Source organism: Rattus rattus, chromosome 1 (genome assembly GCF_011064425.1).
Source record: "Rattus rattus isolate New Zealand chromosome 1, Rrattus_CSIRO_v1, whole genome shotgun sequence".
NCBI classification, from domain to species: Eukaryota; Metazoa; Chordata; class Mammalia; order Rodentia; family Muridae; genus Rattus; species Rattus rattus.
Genome location: NC_046154.1, coordinates 267,404,320 through 267,426,885, shown reverse-complemented (window position 1 = coordinate 267,426,885; position 22,566 = coordinate 267,404,320). Strand labels below are relative to the sequence as shown.

General features: G+C 44.4%; 1 protein-coding gene across 1 annotated transcript; it reads left to right on the top strand.

The window, feature by feature from the left end:
* Positions 1-1,124: 1,124 nt before the first annotated feature.
* On the top strand, positions 1,125-20,415 carry Pus7l (pseudouridine synthase 7 like). The gene is made up of 8 exons (XM_032885429.1): positions 1,125-2,066; positions 6,094-6,253; positions 8,904-9,096; positions 12,193-12,291; positions 14,515-14,596; positions 15,012-15,289; positions 16,591-16,644; positions 19,457-20,415. Exons 1-8 carry the CDS (start codon positions 1,133-1,135, stop codon positions 19,781-19,783), a joined length of 2,127 nt encoding a protein of 708 aa, XP_032741320.1. The 5' UTR covers positions 1,125-1,132; the 3' UTR covers positions 19,784-20,415.
* Positions 20,416-22,566: the final 2,151 nt, after the last annotated feature.

Here is a 22,566-nt window from a genome sequence, read left to right as displayed (position 1 = left end):
AAGAAATTCCTTCTCATCAGCTCGAGAATTTTATATCTTTCCTGTAGGAATTTAGAAAAAAGATGAAGGACCAGGGCTGTCTTATCCTACCTTGAAGTGTACAGAGAAGTTCACGTACCTATTTACTGTAGACTTTCCTTTCTTATTATTCTCTGTGATCTAACTACCAAAGTATCAAAGCACTACTACAGTCTCTGAAGTCAGCTCCGGGATGACAATCATTGTAAAAACGGTCCTATTTTCTTCTCTCTTCTTCGTGGGCCTAACGATACTACTTTTCAGGTAAACTTGAAATTGACCCATTTTGTGTGTTTTTTTTTTTTTAATCCCCACCTCCAGGACAGGGTTTCTCTGTATAGCCCTGACTTCTGGCTGTCCCAGAACTTGATCCTGTAGACCAGGCTCCCCTTGAACTCTCATAGATCCTCCTGCCTCTGCCTCCTGAGTGCTGGGATTAAAGGTGTGTCTAACACCACCTGGCAAATTTAAACATTTTGTTTGTTTGTTTTCAAAACAGGTTTTTGAGACTGGATTTCTCCTGTAGCCCTTGGCTGTCTTGGAACTTGCTCTGTAGACCAGGCCGGCCTTGAACTCACAAAGATCCACCTCCTTCTGCCTCCCAAGGGCTGGGACTAAAGATCAGCGCCACCACCACAGCCCTGCAGATTTACACGTTTTAAATAGGATCATTTACCATATGCGTTTTGTGTCTATGTGTGCATGCACACTGCAGGTGTGCCTGGGTGTCGCCGGGTGGTAGAGGTAAGAAAGTGGCCCAAGATGACCAGGAACTGGAGTTAGGGATGGTTATGAGCTGCCCTGTGGGTGCTGGGGGACTGAACTAGTGTCCTCTGCCAAAGCAACATTTCTCCAACCCCAAATTGACCCATTTTAATTCTGGATAATAGGATCTTGGAATGAATGGGAAATCAAGATGCAAATGGCTGCCTAGACCATTGCTTGCTATAGGCAGGCAGAGCACCCACATAGATCCCTGAAGGAAGTCATTAGTGATTTTTAGGCAACCCAGACCTGAGAGGGAGACGACTGAGTGGGACCCCTTCGATCCTGCTTTATCTGTAGGTGCTTCTGCCAGCTGAGCGCTCTGTCTCTCTTACAGGCACCGTTAAGAATGGAAGAGGATGCGGACGACGGAATCAGGTCTGACTCCTTGTGTTTCATCAACGACCACGTCGGATTTCAGGGCAGTATAAAAACCTCACCCGGTGACTTCATCGTTACTGAGATCGACGAACTGGGACGGTTAGTCAGCAAGGCCACCGACGAACCTCTTTGTGAAATTAGTAAAACACAACCTGATCCGAGTAATTGCGTCAAGAAGCCAAAGCTAAATACTCAGACTGTAGACTTAGAATGTGAAAATAATGAAGAAGCCGCTAACTCGCCCGGGCGCTCACCCGCGGGGCACTCGGAGGGCGACCGGGTCCAGCCTGCGGGCTCGGATCGTGACTCAGAAAAAGAAAACAGCGTCCGCTGTGCGACTTCTAAATGTGAAGTAGAAAGCGTTGGTTTATTAAGTTCACTTTTAGATGAAAGCACTCACACATCGCTGGATCACTTTGCCCGTGATGTCAAAGAGATGTGGAATTCAAGAACTGAACTAACCGAACCGTCTCCTGAATTGTCCCTAGGCAGGATCCTTGACAAACGCCAAAGGGCTGCCCTGCACAGTGCTGTGAGGCAGACATTTCCCTTCTTGATAACCGTAGGAAACAACAGCGAAGTGGTTGTAAAACCGAGTCTTGAGTATAAGGAACTCAGCCACTTGGTGTCTGAAGAGGAAGCACTTGGCTTTTTCAGATATTTGGACGCAAAGAAAGAAAACTCCAAGTTTACCTTTCAACCGGATCCAAACAAAGATCACAGGAAGGCTGTGCACCATTTTCTCAACAAGAAGTTCGGAAACCTGGTGGAAACCAAGTCTTTTCCTGGGCAGAGCCACAGTGCTGGGAACCCAAACACAGCCATAACTGTGAGATTCCGGGAAAAAGCACACGGAAAGAGATCTCACCCGGAAGGCGAGAGAAGAAGAGCGGTGTATACAGGTAATGTAATTACTCATCATCTTCCTTGTGTAAAGTTTGCGAAAGGTGGATAATTTGAATAACCGGACCTGGTCATAGAGCTATTGTAAAGACCATATGGACTGAGTGTTTGGGGAAAGTTTTGCATAGGATGCTCAGTGTGAAAATGAACTAGTTAAGTGTGCATAAAAAGACTTTCATACCGAACAGTCACGGATGTGCGAAGTAGAAGGAATTGTTTTGTGCTTGCTCTGTTTTGAGAGTAATGATTTTTTCTGTTTTCAGAATAATGCCAACCACAGTTAAGTGTTTGGAGGTGAGATGATCTATTGTTATGCTTGGGAAGGAAAGAGATACTCCTCAGTGCAAGAGAGAGCCTTGGCTCATCAGGAAGGGGAGCTCACCCTTCCGCAAGCATTGAAACCACAGAAAACATTGTAACCTGTTTTCTGAGTCCTGTTTCAGTTTGAGACCCAGAAGGGTTAGAGTGGAATCGACTCAGTTCCCCAGGAATCATTTCCTGCTGACTTGGCATGGGGAATGTATTTTTGAGAATTCCTGCCTTAGGGGCTCTGAGGTCTTCTGGGGCTGAATGGATCCAATGAAATGTCAGAGGACAAGTCCAGGGTTATTGGTCTGTCTGTCTTACTTGAAGGATAGAAAGTGTTTCCGGTGATCATCCATCATACGTGTGGCACAGGGAAAGGACCGCCTCACAGGATGCTGGTGTGAGCGAGACCTTTGAATTTGGAGTGATACGGGTTTGATTTTATACGGCAGCAGTAGACGTAGGTGAGATGTCAGGGCAGGATCAAAGACCTTGTGCCTGCAAGGCAAGTCTTCTACTGCTGGGCCGCACCCCTAGCTTTTGCTTCTCTTGAGACATGACCTCACTTAGCTGAGGCTGCTCTCAAACCCCAGTGCCTAAAGTGCTGGGGCTGCAGGCATTGGGCTTTGGGCTTGGGAAGTCTCAAATCTTAGCATTTGCAGATGCGGGCGTGGGAAAAACAATACTACAAACGAGTTAATCTGTTTTGAAGGAAAAGTAAAAATAGGTTTACAAGTTGGAAGGGAATTACTGATTTAAGGTGATTTGCTGGTTTATAGGAAGGAATTACATGATTTAAGTAGCTCTAAGGTTTTCTTGTTTGTTTGTTTACTTATCTGTCATATTACAGATGACTGGTTTCCCCTCCTTCCTCTCCCCCTAGTCTCTTCCCCTTACCTCCTTTCTTTCCCAGGTCCACCCCCACCTCCCTCAGAAAAGAGCAGGCCTCCCTGGGACATCTACCAAACAGGCCTAATAAGCTACAATAAGACCAGGAGCATCAAGGCTGGACAAGAAGGAGGGAAAAGTGTCCACCGGTAGGCAAAAGGGTCAGGGACAGGCCCCGCTCCCACTGTTAGGATTCCTACAAGAACACCAAGCTACTCTTTCATAGCACATATGCAGCGGATCCAGGTCAGACCCCCACAGTCTCCCGGATCTCTGCGAGCCCCTATGAGTCCCAGTCAGTGTCCCTGACCCCTCTGGTTCCTCCAATCCTTCCTCCCCCTCCTCCACACGGCTCCCGAGCTCCCCCCTAGCGTCTGGCTGTGGACTCTGCATCTGCTCCCATCACTGTGATGAAGTCACTATGGTCACTTGGATGATGATTCTGCTTGCAGCACACTCTGCAGGCAGGACAAACTGTAGGTCAAAGGTTTCGTGGCTGGGTTGGTGTCCAAGTCCTTCCATTTGAGGCCTTGAATAGTTACAGAAGATAGCAGGCTCAGGCTCTGTGTCTCCCATGACTAGGAGTCTTTGCTGGGGTCACCCTCATAGATTCCACGGGCTTTCCATTGTCCTGTGTTTCCACCTTGCCCCCAAAGTCCCTCCCTAATTCCAGTCATTTGTCCCAGTATGCCCCCCTCCCCAACACACACCTGATCCCTCCTGTTCCCACCCCCACAGGTCCCCAGCTCCCCTCCCCCCCAGTCTGTTCTATTTCCCCTTCCCAGGGAGATCCTTACGTCCCTCTCTTAGAGCTTCTAGCCTTTTATACTACCTGAAATAGTATCAGTGATTTGGGATAATGAGGCCAGATCTGATAGTCTTTCTAATGTATTAGTTTTATGAAGTTAAAATAGTTCACCAAGAGGCCACTATGATAATATTGGTGTCCAAAAGCAAAAAGAAAAATTTTTGCTTAGGCAACCTTTAAAAAAGCAAATATCACATATAAAAAAATATCTCCAGGGGCTGGATTTAGCTCAGTGGTAGGCCTTACCTAGGAGCGCATAACCCTGGGTTAAATCCCCAGCTCGAAAAAAAGAACCAAAAAAAAATCTCCTCCTTCATGTGTTCATGCACATATCTATGTATTTATGTAATAAATTTACCATCCTTTATTTTTATTTTTTCCTTTCCCCAGAGCTGGGGACTGAACTCAGGGCCTTAACGCTCTACCACTGAGCTAAATCCCCAACCCCAATTTACCATCCTTTAACTCAGCGATTCTCAACCTGTAGCTTAGGACCACTCCTGTCTCCAAAAATATTTACATTATACGCATTTGTAGACTCACAACTACAGCAAAATCGCAGTTATAAGTAGCAATGAAAATAATCTTATGGTATAGGGCTCACCACAACACGAGGAACCGTGTTCATGGTTCACAGCATTAGGAAGGTTGAGAGGCACTGCTTTAAATGTTTATGAAAATCCGGTAAAATGTGTATTATATAAAATTTGCTGGAGCCTGATATAGCTGTCTCCTGAGAGGCTCTGCCAGACTCTGACAAATACAGAGGCGAATGCTCGAAGCCAACCATTGAACTGAGAATGGGTTCCCCATTAGAGGAGTTAGAGAAAGGATTGAAAGAGCTGAAGGGGTTTGCAACCCCATAAGAACAACAATGCCAACCAACCAGAGCTCCCAGGGACTAAACCACCAGCCAAAGAGTGCATATGGACAGACCCATGGCTCCGGATGCATATAGCAGAGGATGGTCTTGTTGGGCCCTTGGCCCTGCCAAGGCTGGACCCCCAGTTTAGGGGAATGTCAGCATGGGGAGTCGGGAAAGGGTGGGTGGTTGGGTGGGGGAAAGGGGAGAGCATTTGAAATGTAAATAAAAAATCCAGTTTAAAAAAAACAAAAACCAAAACAAAATAAAAAATAAATTTTAAAGAAGAAAAGAAAACAAAAATAAGAAAAGAATTTGTCATTTTATCCATTCCTGAGGGTTTTGGTTGTGAGCCTAGCCTTAATGGCTGATCCATCCCTCCATTGTCTGACCACCAACTGCCGCCATTCCTCTCGTGAATCTTACCACCTTCCTTTTCTGACATCAGCGTCAATCGAATAATCATGCCTTCCTTTCAGTTCCCTGTGACCACCATTTTGCTTTGTACTTATGGTTAATCTATTAATATAAGCACTCATGTGATGATTTGTAAACTAAGTACAGAGCTTGCTATGCAGCATTCAACCTTGGAACCTGAGGCAGAACTGCTATTACAGTATTCGGAAGATTGAATAGAAACTCAACAAATCAGGAGTCTTGTGTGTTGGAATTTAGAATCTATGAATGAAAATGGACTGTAACCATTAGGGCTTTTCTATGTCCACCTCAGTTCCCGAATAGTGACAGAGGATTATTTACTTATGAATTAATGCCAAACAACTTCCTCTGTTTTTCGGTGGCGGATCTCCCACAGCTGCCTCCTTCCCAGAATTCCTATCTCTTCCCGGAAGTTCCGCCTATTCTCTCCGGCCTTGCTATAGGCTGTTCAGCTCTTTATTGACAGGTGATGCTTTACACAGTGCACCAGAGGTAGAGCCTAGAAGGTGGACCTGCAAGCCCAACAAAGAATGTGTATTTTTAATTCACACCTTCAATGAGCCAACAAATGCTTGAAATGGCAGCTGAAACTAGTTGTGTATTTTCTTTAAAGCTCACGTTTACCATTAATAATTAGGTTTATTATCCTGACCTGTTAGTTTGTGAGGGATGTAATTATGAGCGATGCCTTCTTCCCTGTAACCTAAGACTTATTTTGTTTCAGCTTTCACCCTACAAAAGGAAAATCTGGAGATGTTCGAAGCAATTGGTTTTCTGGCCATCAAACTTGGCGTTATTCCTTCGGATTTTAGTTACGCGGGCCTTAAAGACAAGAAAGCAATCACCTATCAATCAATGGTAGTTAGAAAAGTGACTCCTGAGAGGTAATGAGGCATTGTTTCTGGTAAAGTATAGGGTTAACACTCCAAATAGCATTGGGGCCACCTTATCTTTATACACTAAAAAGCACATTCTACATTAAGAAAATAATTGTCTTCCATGTATATAAGTGTGCACATATATGAAGTTTGGGGCTGGCAAGATGCATGGCTCAGGGTTACAGACACTTCCTATTCTTCCAGATGAGGCCAGCTCCAAGGGACCCGGTGACCTATCCTGGCCCCTCACATGCTGCATGCATTCACACAGACACACATAAATAAAAGAGAAAAATCTTACAAAAATTAGGAAATTTTAGGATAGAAACTGACAAGTGGTAGATTTGTTTGTAAAGTGTCTACATTGTTTATAAATATTGACACTATGTTCAAATATACATGGGCATTCAGAAACGTGCAATTGAAGACGTAAACGTTTATAAATCTTTTTTTCTTCATTATTATAGTGGGGTTTTTAAAATCATAAACCCTGACGTTTAAGATATATTCTTATTAAGCAGAATGCATTGGACTCACATTTCACGTCTCAGTGCAATAAAGTTTTATCAGTAATCTTGCCATTTTAAAAGAAATTTGTGTTCTTCATCAAGATTTAGATCAGAGAGGGAACAGCTCACAAACGCCCGCACTGCTCAAAAGTAACTACAGTGAACACTTAATCTCTTTTTTTTTGGTTCTTTTTTTCGGAGCTGGGGACCGAACCCAGGGCCTTGCGCTTCCTAGGTAAGCGCTCTACCACTGAGCTAAATCCCCAGCCCCCACTTAATCTCTTGTTTAACAAGATGCTTTTCAGAGTGTACACATGACATGAAAATCAGACGTGAAAATCATACTTCCTCTGTGGTTTATATTTTTATGGTAAAGTAATATAAGCATTTATGTTGAGAGACTTTCAGCGTAATTTTTGTAAAAGACTTAACCAGGTCTGTGTCGGTTTTTTTAAACACAGGGATTCTATCCAGTTTTTCTCTGTGAACGATACTGTGATTAATATTCTTGCACTTGAGTCTGCAAGCTTTGGATACTTCCTCTGAATTTCACAAAACCAAGTCCTGCACCGGAATCCACCCTGATTGGATTTGCTCTCCGTATTTTACCCTTCGGCTATAAGCTATTTAAGCACGCACTATTTGCACAGAGATGCTTTTAAGGCCTGTATATGGATAGAAGTGGTATATAATTTTGGTCTGGGGTCTGAATAGGAATTTAGATATCATATTGTTAAAATAAAGGCTAGGTTTCAACACCCAAAGGCAGTAAATATTACTGAAAGAGCAAGATTATTTTTATTTGGTTCATGGGTGTGGAATTTCAATGACTCTTCAAGTAATAGCATCCAGCAGACTTAGAAATCAAGAAATATATTGAGAGGGACAATAAGGACTCTACCAAATCACATATGTGGGGTTTTTAAAAATTCTTTAATCTTCTTTTACAGCCCATTTGTTATTCCCCTCCCGGTCCACCCTCTGACAGTTCCTCATCCCATTCCTCCTCCCTGCATCTCCAAGAGGATGTCCCCCTCCAAACCACCCCACCAGACCTTCCCCTTCCCTGGGGCCTCAAATCTCCCAAGGCTTAGGTGCATCTTCTCTCACTGAGGCCAGAGCAGACAGTCCCCTGCTGTGCATGTGTCAGGGGCCTCATATCAGCTGGTGTACGCTGCCCAGTTGGTGACTGGGTGTCAGAGAGATCTCCGGGATCCAAGTTAGTTGAGACGACTGGTCTTCCTATGGGGTCGCCCTCCTCCTCAGCTTCTTCCAGCCTTTCCCTAATTCAACCACGGGGGTCTCTGGTTTCTGTGCATTGGTTGGGTGTAAAAAGTATCTACATCAGGCCCTTTTTAGCTGCTTGTTGGGCTGCAGCTATGCTAGGCTCCTGTCTGTAAGCACACCATAGCATCCGTAATGGTATCTGGCCTTGGGGCCTCCCCTTGAGCTGGATCCCAATTTGGGCCTGTCACTGGACCTCCTTTCCCCCAGTCTCTTCTCCATTTTTGTCCCTGAAGTTCTTTTAGAGAGGACAATTCTGGGTCAGAGTTTTTGGCTGTGGTATGACAACCCCATCCTAAAGAAAAATTGAATCTAGATATTTTTTCTTTTTTTTAAATATGATTCTAAAATATGTTGTTTTAAAAAGTTTGAGTAAGGAAGTGTTCAAAACAGAATCTCTGTTGCTGCTCGGTTTATTGATTGGACAGACCCTGAGAAGTAAACAGACAAGTTGGGACAGGAGGGTCAGAACCATTGGGGATGCTCTACAGCTTGAATGAAGGAGAAGGCAGAAGGCTTTCCCCCCAAACATTCTGCATACTTATTTATTGTGCATGAGTGCTTTACCCACACACATGTCTGTGGCACTTGGGGCTCAGTGCCTGTGGAGGGGAGAAGAGGGTGTTGAATTCCCCTGAGCCTGGAGTTACAGATGGCTGTGAGCTACCATGTGGGTGCTGGGAATTGAACCCAGGACCCCTGGAAGAGCAGTCAGTGCTCTTAACCGCTGAGCCATCTCTCTAGCCCCCTTTGGTACTTAACGTTTTGATAGGAGTTGCCTGGCAGGTTTCATTTTAAAGCCTGTATTAAATACGTGATTTGCAAATTAAGATTTAAGTGATTGTACGACTTACCGATTCTAGATTGAAAACAATCGAAGAAGAAATTAAGAAGAAGAGAATGAATGTGTTTAATGTTCGGTCTGTAGACGATTCTCTCAGACTTGGTCAGCTCAAAGGAAACCACTTTGAAATTATCATCAGAAACCTAAGAAATCAACCAAATGATTCTGCCAACCTGAGAGAGAGAATTTTGGAGGCAATAGAAAATGTTAAGGTGAGAAAACTCAATTTTGGAATTGTATTAAGGAAAATCTCTATAATCCTCTCTGAGACAAAAGATTGAGGTTTTGTTTTGTTTTTCTTTTCTTTTTTCTTTTTTGCAACCTGTGTGCATATATAAATGATTTTTAAAAATGATAATCAGGTGCTGGTATGTTTTGTTTTCTTGATGTGTTCTATATTAAATGAGACAGTGCGTGCCCAGCCCCAGCAGAAGGGGACCAGTCCCTGAAACAAGTTTTCTCTGGTGTCTTCCCTCAGTAATGTGTGGTAGTGTAGGCAGGTTCACCCTGTGGCTGTTTTGTTTCATTATTCTCCCCAGAAGTCTTTGGTAAGTCTTAGACATCTTACACAGCCTTTTTCTTTCTAACCTGATGTCGGGTTTTCTTTAGTGGCTATCATCAAGGGCCAGCTTGGCATGACAGGGTAAACTGAGGCAGGCAGTAAGGGTGGTATAGGACATCTGGGCCAAAAGCTGCTGGCTTCTGGCAATTAATTCCTGCTGAGAGCAACAAGGGAAAAGAGAGTTAGTTACCTGGGTTCTTTTGCCTCTCACTGGCCAAGCAAGAGGCCGGGAGTTTCTCAACTCTTCAAGAGCCAGAGAGAAAAGAAAAGGAAGGAAGGAGGGGAGAGGGAGAGAGCGAGAGAGCAAGAGGGAAGGAGAGAGGGAGGGAGGGGAGAGAGAGCGAGAGAGATCAAGAGAGATCGAGAGAGAGAGAGAGAGAGAGAGAGAGGGGGAGAGAGAGAGAGAGAGAGAGAGAGAGAAAGAAGTGGGGAGGTACACATAGACCACACACATACTGGATGAAGCTGAAGAAGGCCTCATGGCATATTAGTTTTTAGCTTTCTCAGGATAACTGATCACATGGGTTTCTAAGAGTTTTTACATTCTATAAGTTCACAGTAAGTTTAAGGCACAGTAAGTTCATGTCAAAAGCAGATAAGACCTAAGGAGTTATCACAGAATTGCTTACATGCCTCCATTAAGACCTAACTAAACATTCATTGTTACTAACTTCATAAGTTCATTATAAGTTTAAAGCAATATTTTTTTATGTTAGCACAGTTTTGTCAAGAGACAAATCGCCTGCCTTGTGCCTTATTCTTTTGAAGTCTGGTATAGGTAAACTAGTCAGTAATTTATCTTCTGTCCTTGCACCTTCAATCAATTGTCCATTCCCAGTTGCTAGATAGTGGCCTCATCCCTAACTTAGAAGGGATGTTTTTTAGATTGTAAATTTGTTCTAAGCCTGCTTTCTTTTCCTAGTGCAATTGGCCCATGACACATGAAGGTTTACAGAACTCTCTTTGCAGCTTTTGTTCTATAGGGAGCTTGAGATTACTTGTATCAAGTTAAGAGTTCTACAAAATCATTATCAGGAGATTACGAAATCATCAGTTTGTCTACACAGCATTACTACATGAAACTACGTCTTCACATTGGGTCTGCAGGAAATCTGCCCAATAGGTGGGCAGATGCAGAATCATTAGGCTGTGTAACAGTGGCAGGAAAAGCATATATCAGCAGCGAGAAGCAATCCTGGGACGAAATCTCCGAGGGCCTTACATCTCAGAGTGCGCCCATCACTGCCATGCAAAATGGAAGCCCACTTGCTTGGCATGATGGTTTCAGACAGTGTATGAATGATAAACCATGTGCGTTTCATTTTTTATTTATTTATTTTTTTGGTTCTTTTTTTCGGAGCTGGGGACCGAACCCAATTTTTCACTCACTTTTTCTATTGTTTGAAATTACAATAATTACATTGGTTTCCTCCTTCCCTTTCCTCTGTCCAGCCCTTCTGTTTTTACCAGCCCCAACTTGCTCTCTCTCAAATTCGTGGCCTCTATTTCTTTAACGGTTGTTACATATGTTTATACAGACTGAGTAGAATGTATGTGTCCAACCTGTTCAGCCAGTGTACAATTTTTCTTACTTTTTTTAATTAATCGTTTTATTTGTTTACATTTCAAATGCTAATCCCCTTTCCCGGTCTCCCCTCCACGAACACCCCCTCCCCCTTTTGCCTCTAAGAGGGAACACTTACCTTATCTGCAGTTGATTTTTACAAGCGAAATCAGTTCCTTCGTGCTGTACTGATAAAAAAAAAATTATCGTAACGTCCTTTATTAACAAGCCTTGAATTGGTACTCAGTCACGATTATCCATTGAGCGACTGTTTTACTTCTCTCATAAAGTGTATGGCGAACTCTTCATTTTCAAAAAACTTGATGGTGCTCATTCATCATCATCACCACTATCACCACCATCATCACCATCACCACCACCATCACTACCATCACCATCACCATCACCATCATCACCACCATCACCATCATCACCATCATCATCATCATCTCTCTCTGTCTGTCTGTCTCTCTGTCTCTGTCTCTTCCTCTTTCTTTCTTTCCATCTTTCTCCCCTCTCCCCGCCCCCTTATGTTTCAAAGAGACCAACTTCTTCCTATTTCTTCTGAGTAACATGACATTTTTGAAGCATGGCGTCCAGAGGTGACATCTTCATCCCTCTCCAGGAAATATCAGAGAAAGAAACTGAGGCGGAAGGAAACGCATTAGCGAACAATGTAAAGGAACCCAGCCCGCCGGGCGGGAAAAGAAATCTGTACCTTATTCCGGCTCTCTCCCAACAGCAGAAGAATCTCAGAGCAAGAAAGAGCTTGAGAGGGGATGAGATCCGGCTTGGTTAAGTGTGAAGTTTATCCCAGTGTACCTCCTCTCTCTTGGCTTAGCACGCCAGGTGGTGTAAGCCAGGACCTCCTCAGTAAGGTAAATAGGAAGCCATTTTAGAGCTTTATCCAAGACAGGGTCTCACATAGCCCAGGCAGGCCTCGACATTCAGCAGCCCCACCCCCTCCCCCCTTTGCACTCAGCCCCTGAAGGTTTATGGCCAATTTAAATGTGCTCCCTTCTCCTTCTGGTGTGAAACTGTTTAACACTTCTCGGACCACTCCGCCCGTCTCCATCTGTATTATTGGTGATTGCCGCATTTCTCAATTAAATATGAAGAGAGAGAACTTGATTATACTATATTTATGAAGCTCTAATTTATTATATCCTATTGTATTCATAGAATAAAGGTTTTGTGAATTACTACGGGCCACAGAGATTTGGGAAAGGAAAGAAAATCCAAACAGACCGAATTGGATTGGCTCTCCTGAAGAATGAAATGGTAAGAATTTTTTAAAGAAAATATCATCTTAACTCTAGTTCCTTGTATTTCTTACACACGCTCACTACATACCTAACCGTGGCATACAACTGCACGCACGCGCACGCACATGTGCTCACACACACTTTATGCCTCATGCCGTGTCTCCTGGGAGAATCCGAGGCAGCTCTTGGGTTCACATTACAGGAAAGCAGAGTACACACAGTGGCCTCATGTTTAGCTTCTTATCCGAGAAGATAGACTTGACCAGCGATTGCTTGAATCTATAACTGAATAAAAGATTCATGGTGGAATCGCTCACAGCTCCGAAGGTCGGGCAAAGTGACAAACCTTGGCCTTTGCCGAGTTCTGCTCATATACACCAGACCCGATACATGTGGGCAATGCTGTGCCTGGCATAGGTACCCAGGGCATCATGAGAGCCAGCTTGGAGGCCTGGTCCTGTAGCTGGCACCGCATGTATTCTTTCTTGGCTTACAGCACTACCTCCCCAATCTTTACATTCTGTGAGTCAACTTGAATGGCCACTGCGTTTGTGACCTGGGACTTCTCATCTTGCTGTGTTTTGTTTTGATTCCCTCGTTGAGATTGCTCAGTCTTTTCTACCCATCACACCCCACACAGTCCTCAGCACGTGACAGAGGCTTAGTGTTTGCTTGGATGTTACCTTAGTTTGCTTCTTACAGTTGTAACCGTATACCCTGACCAAAAGCAACTTGGGGAGGAGAGGGTTTGTTTGGCTTTCAAACATCATCCATCACCAGGAGAAACTAAGGCAGGATTCCGGAAGAAGGAGCTGAAGCAGGGGCCATGGAGGAATGCTGCTTACTGGCTTGCTCCCATGGCTTGCTCCCATGGCTTGCTCTGTTGTTGCTCTTTATATAACCCAGGCCCACCTGCCCAAGAGTGGCACCGCTTACAGCGAGACAGACCCCTCCCACATCACTCATTAAATCAAGGAGATGCTCTACACACTTGGCCACAGGCCATTCTGATGAGGACATTTCCTCAATGGAGGCACCCTCTTCCCAGACGATCTAGGCATGTGTCAAGTCGTCAGAAAGTCAGCAGGCACCAGATGCCTTAGCTTTTTAATGAGTATTTGCTCGGATCAGCGCTGTAGAAGAGGATGGGATGGGAAGTGGAATGGTTGAACCTCTCTAAGTTCTTTTATACCATGAGCTATGTCTTAGGTAGAAGTCCTGGTGTAAATACGGCGATACAGTAACAGGAACCAAGTAGATACATTTTCTAAATGAAAGAAAGAGAGAAAGAAACGTCACATATATGTGTGGTTTAAAATAAACTATTAAAATGTTAAATAGGGGTCGGGGATTTAGCTCAGTGGTGGAGTGCTTGTATAGCAAGTGCAAGGCCCTGGGTTTGGTCCTTAACTCTGAAAAAAAAAAAAAAGAAAGACAAAATAAAATATATATTTTTTTTAAGATTTATTTTGTGTATATGACTACCCTGTAGCTGTCTTCAGACCCACCAGAAGAGGGCATCGGATCTCATTACAGATGGTTGTGAACCACCATGCGGTTGCTGGGAATTGAGCTCAGGACCTCTAAAAGGGCAGCCAGTGCTCTTAACGACTGAGCCATCTCTCCAGCCTAAACAAAACAGCTAATTAACACTTTCTATCGTATTTTGGCAGTGTGAAGGACAGCTTGCCAAAGTCAGTTCTCCCCTTCCGCCATGTGTGTCCTGGGGACTGAACTCTGGTCATCATGCTTGGTGGCAGGCACCTTTATATACTGAGTTGCCTTGCCAGCCATAACTTGTTTTGTAAGACCCAACATTTCAAGGACTTTGAGGATATAAGCCAAACCAGAGGCTCTGGCCTTCTCACTTCCCTGTTTTTGTCCCACGTGGGCCAAGTCCGAGTGTTTATGTTATGCCTTTATATTCTTACTTCAACTGAGTAAAGAGTGATGGGAATGGACGCTGTACTCAGATACATAAAACAGTAAAAGAGAAAAGAATGACAGGAATGTAATTGTTGAAGTGCTTGGCCAGGGTATTTTGGTTGTTACTTTGTATGCTAGTTTGTATCGAAGATCATCTCTACATGCGAACAGACTCAGTGTTGGAAGCTGAAGGAGGAAATTGCAGCAACATTTTCAGTCCTTTAAGGATGCCCAAGAATTTGCCTCCTTTTTTAAAAAAAAAGTAATTGGTCATTTTTTTAAAAAACCATCTTTACTTGGTTAATTTTTCCAGGTAAAGGCCATAAAATTATTTCTTACGCCAGAAGACGCGGATGATCCTGTCAATAAAGCAAAGAAATACTTCCTCCAAACTGGTATGTAGGTTTCTGTACAGCTGCGGATGCCGCTGATGTTCTGTTGGATGTCCATACTCTCCTTTCGAAACTCCCAGACCCCTGCAGCCTGCTGGCTTATTGATCTTTGGTGATTGGTAGTTTTTATTTACCAGTCTTCTGAATTAGATTAACACTGTCCTAAAGGAAGGGGTCCGGTCAGCTGCTCCTGTTGACCAGAGGTTCGTTTGCTCTTTCTTATTTTTCAAGGAAAATAAAATCTAAAAAAAAAAAAAAAAGAAAGAGAAAAGCAAGCCTTTTCAAGTATCATCGGGTTTAACCAGTACTACTCCATGTCTCCACAAAGGAGTGCCTTTCATTTAGGCTGCTTGAAAAGGCATCCTGCGGGTAGCTCTGCTGTGGAAGTGGCTACGAGCTGATTTGTTCTTCGTTTCAGAGGACGCTAAAGGCACGCTTTCACTGATGCCCGAGTTCCGGGTTCGAGAGCGGGCGCTGCTGGAGTCCTTGCATCGCTTTGGCGTGACGGAGGAAGGCTGCGTCCAGGCCTGGTTCTCCTTCCCCCATTCCATGCGTATATTCTACATCCACGCATACAGTAGCAGGGTTTGGAACGAGGCAGCGTCGTACAGACTGGCAGCCTACGGACCCAAGGTGGTGAAGGGGGACCTGGTCTGCTTGGATGAAGATGCGGACGAGCATCTTCCAAGCAGTAAAGTGAGTACCCGCCAAGGAGGTGACTTCGCCGCACCAGAGACAGTAATTCCGTTTGCTCGTTTCCCGCTTGAGGGTTGCTAAGTGTAGAAACAGTGGCACAGAGTGAAAGGTGGCAAGGCTTTCACTAAAGAGCACACTTCCAAACACACACACACACACACACACACACACACACACACACACACAGACACACACACACACACACACACACACACACACCACGTACGTGTATGCACAGAGCTGCCCTCTTAAAAACAAGAATGAACGGTCCAGAGCTGGCTCGCCCACACACCCCAACTAGGGCGCTCTCTCCCTCGCCTCCTCGGCCAGCATGTGTCTCTCTGCTTTCCCCGAAAGAAAGTTCTGTGATGATGCTATGAGGATATGACACATTGTAAAATTGTTAGGTATTAGGGGACAAGGATTTCATATATCTGGTCCTTTGACTCTCATTCTATAGGAATGAGAGCTGATGCCCAGGTAGGAAAAATTCAGACCACCAAGGTAGTGTGTCTAGGTGGGTTTCCTCTGGAGGAACCAGAATGTAGATCTAGGAGTCAGTTAATAAAGATACATCACAGCCCAGCACTTCAAAACCTGAGGGAAGGTCGACTCTGAGCTTTGCCTAAAGAAAGCCTCACCTAGATTAATGCTGGGCTCCCTATATACGAATAATTTCAGGTAATAGAGATCTACCTCGGGCTAATTAAAAGAGAACCCAGCATGAATTTATCGGCCCTATGTCTGAAACCCATGATTTACTCAGGCACCGTCCGTGTCTCTGCAAGAGTGGCCAGGGCTGCTCACAGCTGAGCATCTCTCCAGCCAAGGACTGTGTGTTCTGCGACGCTCTGAGCAGAGCGTTTCAAACATAATACATGGCACACCACCTTCCTTCCCTTCCCGTCTCTGAAGCCTACAACCGTTCTCTGGAACAGATACTGGCAAACGGCTGGGTAAACCATGGCCGTGTTTCCTGGGGACGGGGTGGTTGAAGGCAGGGCTGGCTTTGTAGAAGCAGATGTTCAGTTCGGCATAATTCGTGGGTGACAGAGGAAAGTGCTGTCGGGAGGCAGCCACGGTTGCAGCTCGCTCGCTCGCTTCTGCACTGTGAGGTCGATGCAGATTGGCCTGTTTTTGTGTCGTGGGCTTCTCTAGACACAAGCGATTATAAGGAGACGGTGTTTGAGCGTGTGTATATTCAGTGTGTGGGCCAGAGTCAGGGATCAGTGAGGTAATCTGAGCATTTGGGAACCACTCATTTCCGTCGTATCTTTTTTTTTTCTTTTTTATAAAACTAGGTTCACCTGGTGACCGAGGAAGAGGAGTCAGCTGACACATATGCACTGCACCAGGTAAACGTGATCAGAAGTCTCTGTCACTTAGATTTTAAATAAGCATTGTCCGCTAGAGACAAATCTGACCCTCCCTTCTTAGGTAACTTTTAGATTAAGTAATGCTTTATATCCTAATAATTTATGCTTCTTTAATGAATTTATACTTATAAGAGATTGGTTATGCTACCATTTACGTCCTAATAATTTAACTTATGCTTGCTTCTTTTTTAAAAAAAGATTTATTTATTTATTTTTTTTTAATGTATGTGAGTACACTGTAGCTATCTTCAGACACACCAGGAGAGGGCATCGGATCCCATTACAGATGGTTGTGAGCCACCCACCATGTGATTGCTGGGATTTGAACTCAGGACCTCTGGAAGAACAGTCAGTGCTCTTAACTGCTGAGCCATCTCTCCAGCTCCAGCTTGCTTCTGATAAACATATAGTCATGCGTACACTGACTATGTGTTCATGTCTCCCTCCAGGGTTTCCCACTGTCTGACCATTACCTACCTCCAGGGTTGCATTAATCCTGCCTCACGAGAGTCACTGATTTACTCTTTTTATTTCATTTTACTGCGCTCTACCCCTGGGGGCGGGGGGAGAGAATATCACATGAATAGTGTCGCACGGTATCTGTGTGGCCTTCATTGAATCTATAGCCCAGTTTCTAAGTCTGTAGGCTGTGACCCTACGGCGGAATGTGGGAGCGGGGTAAACATCTGTAGCAGCACAAGGTTTCTGAGCGCACACTGACAGAAAGCTAGCTGAAACCCAAGTGTGTAACACACCCAAGTTATCTGTAGAAGCGTTTGCCGGTGTTGCATCATGTGGCCTCACTGCAGGCCAGGCTCTGCATGGCAACACATGTAACTTTGCACCGTGAGCACTGCATGCTCAGCCGTGCAGATGGTGAGGGTGATGATGATGGTGATGGTGGTGGTGGTGGTGATGATGATGATGGTGATGAGGGTGATGGTGATGAGGGTGATGAGGGTGATGGTGATGCTGATGGTGGTGATGAGGGTGGTGATGGTGATGAGGGTGGTGATGGTGATGAGGGTGATGAGGGTGATGATGGTGATGTTGATGCTGATGGTGGTGATGATGATGATGGTGATGAGGGTGGTGAGGGTGATGAGGGTGATGGTGATGAGGGTGATGAGGGTGATGGTGGTGATGATGACGTCACCTGAACACCTCAGCTCAGATTCCAGACTATTACACATTAGCAGTTGTAGGTTTTAGTGCACATATAAAATTTTCTGTTTTTTTAAAAAAAAACAAATGGCTTACTTCTGGAAAACAGACTTAATATTTTTTCTGTCATCATCCATCAGCATGTACATATCAAATTAATGTATGCTTGTGCCATATTGTATTAGAATACTTGATTTTAAAAATTGCCGTTTTGGCTGTTGACTTTTAAGAACAACCGTTAGATGAGTTTTGACCTGGGATGAGGACAGCATTTTCAGCAGTTTCTGACATGGCCGTAAGTATGCTTCTGCCATTCTGTGCCATGTGTCTATGTGACGCACCACTCTTAGTGGGGATTATAGAATCCAAGTGTCCGTCAACTCCGGGAAACACTGAAGATGCTTTCTGTCCTACAGTTCCAAATATTCAGCCAAGATTTAATGCTTCAGATGAAAATAGACAGCACATAATCTCATTAGCACACGAACTTGCTTTAATAATTTAATAAAAAGTGTCTTTAATAAATGACAGAATTATATGCATAACAAAGAATCATCCTGAAATAAATCTTTTATGATTATCGACAAATTTCTGGTTTTTAAACCAGTTTTATAGCATTACATGCCTAGGGTAATGTATACATTTCTTGGATAATAAGGGTTACAAGTGAATCATGTTTCAGAAGCCTGGCGGTAGCCCAGGCTAAGATTCCAACTCCTACATACCCCGCTTCAGCCTTCTGCATGCTGACCTAAACCCTACAGCACCCAGCTTCTTTGAGATTCCTTTATACATTTGATGCTTTTTACCCGATTTTCTAAACATCTTTTATCATTCAAGCATACTCTCCAGCAGTCAACAAAGGAGCAACCCTTACGGACCTTATTGGGCCTGACTCACGGGCATGCAGCTGACAAAAATAAAAACACTGCTGTCACCTGATTGCTTTTCAGTAAAAGGAGTCTAAGATTGTCACGCAGGCTGGCAGGGTTAGCAGTAGAGACTGTCCTGCGTGTCACCGAAGACTCCACTCGTAGGGTCGAGTGCTTTCAGAGTTGGTCTTCACTGGATATGTAAACGAACCTTTATTTTTGAATTCTGGTTTGGCCCATGTATTAGTCCGTGTTCTCTAGAGTCACAGAGCTTATGGAGTGTCTCTGTATACTGAGGGAATTTACTGTGATGACGTACAGTCTGCAGTCCAACTAACACAACAATGAGCGGCTGTGGACTTGATCTAGTAGTTGCTCAGTCCCACGAGGCTAGTCGTTTCAGCTGGTCTAGAGGTTCCAACGGACGTGCAGCCAGAGAAGAGTGACTCTTCCTTCTCCCAGTGTCCTTATGTAGGCCTCCAGCAAGGTGACAACTAGGAACAGCCATTCCACATTGAACACTTGACGCTGATTACCATGGCTCTCCCGAGTCTCTGGTCTTAGCTAGCTTCTTTACCAGATAATATAGCTAGCCTAGGTACTATCCAAAACATGTCTCAGGCCAACTGTCCTGTTTATAGCCGCACACTGTTTTTACAGAGTCGGGCCCCAGTCCTCCAGGCGAGATATGGTCGCCTATCTTTCCGAAGGCAAATAATCCACAGGGCGTGCTTTCTCCCTGCTCTTCCTCCCAGGTCGTTCTGCCCGTGCTTGGATACAACGTTCAGTACCCGGAGAACAAAGTAGGGCGGTGGTACCAAGGGGTCCTCGGCAGGGACGGACTGCAGGCCTGTAGGTTCAGGGTGCCCGCCCTGAAGCTGAATGTACCCGGCTGCTACAGGCACATCGTGAAACACCCCCACAACGTGTCACACCGACTGGTCCATCCCGACGCCGCCGAGCTTCGTGCGGAAGGCCCCCACGCCGACGACACTGCCTCATCGCTGGCCTTATCCTTCGACCTCGACGCTTCGTGCTACGCCACCGTTTGTCTGAGGGAAATGATGAAGGACGACATTTAAACCCACACCCTGAGGTAGCTGCCATTAGGTAGCCGTGGTTCCTAGGGCTCGCTTGACCTTGAGCTTCGTGGTTGCTGCTCCTCAGTTTTCACCGTGTCCTGAGAGGGTGGGCGTGGCGTATTAACGTAAGCATCGGTGTCTACATTTAAAGCTCCAGGGCCGTGGTCTTTAAGGTCATGCTTTAGGGAATTTTGCTCCAGTCACAAAAGCTCCAGATCTTTGGAGCACTGCTCCGAGCCCCGGGGCTGCTGCACATCACACTTAAGAGAGAGGCAGAGAGAGGACACAGTCCACACTGCTTAAAGGTAAAGCCAGGTGACAGTGAAACCCTGGTGACCGGACCAGAGAGGCTTTTCTCCATCACTGCACGCGAAGTGGCTGGTGTAACACCATGCAAGGGCGATATCTGCTCTCATAATCTGTTTATGAGATCATTTTTTGAGGAAGACTGAAGATCTTAATTAAAAAATTTTATACTAGTTTTTTTTATACCTGTTCCCCTAACTCTTTGTTATATTTTCTGTCATCTGAAACTCAGATTTTAGACTCCTGTCTGTACCCACATTCTGTTTCAATGACACTAGACATGGTATTGATTCTTTTTTAAAATAAAGACATTCTTGATGACCTGAGTTATCACGGAATTGTCTCTATGTTTTGTGCTGTGAGAAGAAAACCTGTCCATTTGGAAATCTTAATAATGTTGGTTTGCTTTAATTGTCCTGCACCATAAGTCATCTTTAACAGCGTTATACCATTTAAGTTCGGGTAGAGAGAGGTGACTTATTTATTGGGAAGAACTCTATTTATCATTTCATTGTCAGTAACATATCGTGAGGAAATTAAAAAAGAATCTGCATGGAATATTGCAGACCAGCAACAACAGGTTTCTGTACGTCTATGCTAAATTCTACCCATTTAGGGAGTATTAGAACCAGGAAATAAAATCCAAAAGAAGCAAAGGTTTTCTATGGAATGCAAAATGTGATTTTTTTTTTCTTTTTGTCACATGTTCTTCTGTATGAGTGGAACTCAACCTGTGGGTCATGATTTGGGGGGTCAAATATCAGATATCCAGCATTTCAGATATTTACATTGTGATTCATAACAATAGCAAAATCACAGTTATAAAGTAGCAATGGAATGACTTTATGGTTGGGGTCACCACAGAGCGAGGAACTGTATTGAAGGGTCACAGTGTTAGGAAGGCTGAGGACCGCTGCTTTGTCTGTTAGAGAGCGAATCAGAAGTCAGTTCAAAGTCCACCCTGTAAATCAGATCGTTAGCACATCTGTGGTGGATACTAAAGTTGTCGGTGGACATTTAGTAGCATTAGAAGATGTTTTACAGGAGCAAGGGACACAGTTTACAGATGCCATGGGTCAGTGAGAAGCACATTTTAACACTAAGAAAGCTCAGTTCCAAGGCATTGCACGCGTTAAGCAAATGCGGCCTCCGAGCTATATTTGTAGCTCTTTAAGCATCTTTTAAAAATTAAAAAAAAATCTGTAATAATATTAAAAAAATAAAAACAACCCCTCATGGCCACTTGGGACCAGCCCTGGCTCTACTGTTTATTCAAGATCCTGTGCTTCCTGTTCAGCAGTCATGGAGGGGACATTAACACAGATACTACTGAAGGACCAAGGTGAGGCTGTCTTCAGGTAATGCAAGTACAGTGTGTTGAAAAGAGGAGTGTAAGAAAAGATTAAATAAAATAATAATAATAAAAGGTAATTAAACTGTCAAAGCATTTAAAAAGTGCGGTCATTCATATTCTTTCCTTGGCCTCTAGATGGCAGTGTAAGCTTAGATTTCTCAAACAGTAACGGGAGCCGACAGAACGCATAACTTAGTTACCCATCATTACTGCAACATTATTTAGCTGTTACTCATACTGAAAGTCGTTCCATATAACAGTATCTGATGTGGCAATTTCTGTAATTCAAGGACCTCATTACATCTTGAGAACCAACTGATGACGTCTCTAAGTTTTACCGGTTTTACCGGGCAGTTCATCGCGTCCTAAGTATAAGCTTTGCCTTAGTTTTAATTACCAAGGTTACATTTGAGACTAATCGTGCGTAAGGACCAGGAAAGCAGACAGTTTAACTTTGGGGTGTTTGTTGTATCACCACGACGAAGGGGTGTGACACCCCCTCCCCCATCCCTCCACCTCCCCACACCCCATCCCCCCCCATCCCTGCTCACGCTAAGCAAGCGCTCTGCTCTCTGAGCTGAGAACTGTGCTACTTCCGTTCTTTTTTTTTTTTCCGGAGTTGGGGACCGAACCCAGGGCCTTGCGGTTGCTAGGCAAGCGCTCTACCACTGAGCTAAATCCCCAACCCCACTTCCGTTCTTTTTATCAGTTACAGTTGCCTTGGTTTTGTTTGTTTTGTTTTGTAAGTCGTAAAAGTTGAAACCTCGGTAACTTTAGACCCAGGTAACATTTTTTACTGTCACATAAATATCCCTCATAGTAATCCATGCTGCTCCCAACCCCCACCAGGAGTGTATATTTTCTGCCTTGGGTACTTCGGAAGCATATCGGAGTGATCTGTCTCAGATCAGACAAGGTACAGTATAGGGTTGAACTTGATCATGCTTCCTACGTGTCTTAGATAAGGTCACTATGGCTGTGATGAAACACCAGGACCAAAAGCAAGTTGGGGAGGAGGGTTTGTTTCATTCAAAGTTCATGTAACAAACAGCTCATCATCAAAAGCCTTGAGGGCAGGAACTCCGACAGGACAGGAACCTGGCAGGAGCTGACGTAGAGGTCA

Coding starts and splice junctions, on each gene's coding strand:
- Pus7l (XM_032885429.1), top strand. CDS start 1,133: ATGGAAGAGGATGCGGACGACGGAATCAGGTCTGACTCCTTGTGTTTC. Junction 9,097..12,192: donor AGGCAATAGAAAATGTTAAG/GTGAGAAAACTC, acceptor TTGTATTCATAG/AATAAAGGTTTTGTGAATTA. Junction 15,290..16,590: donor AGCATCTTCCAAGCAGTAAA/GTGAGTACCCGC, acceptor TTATAAAACTAG/GTTCACCTGGTGACCGAGGA.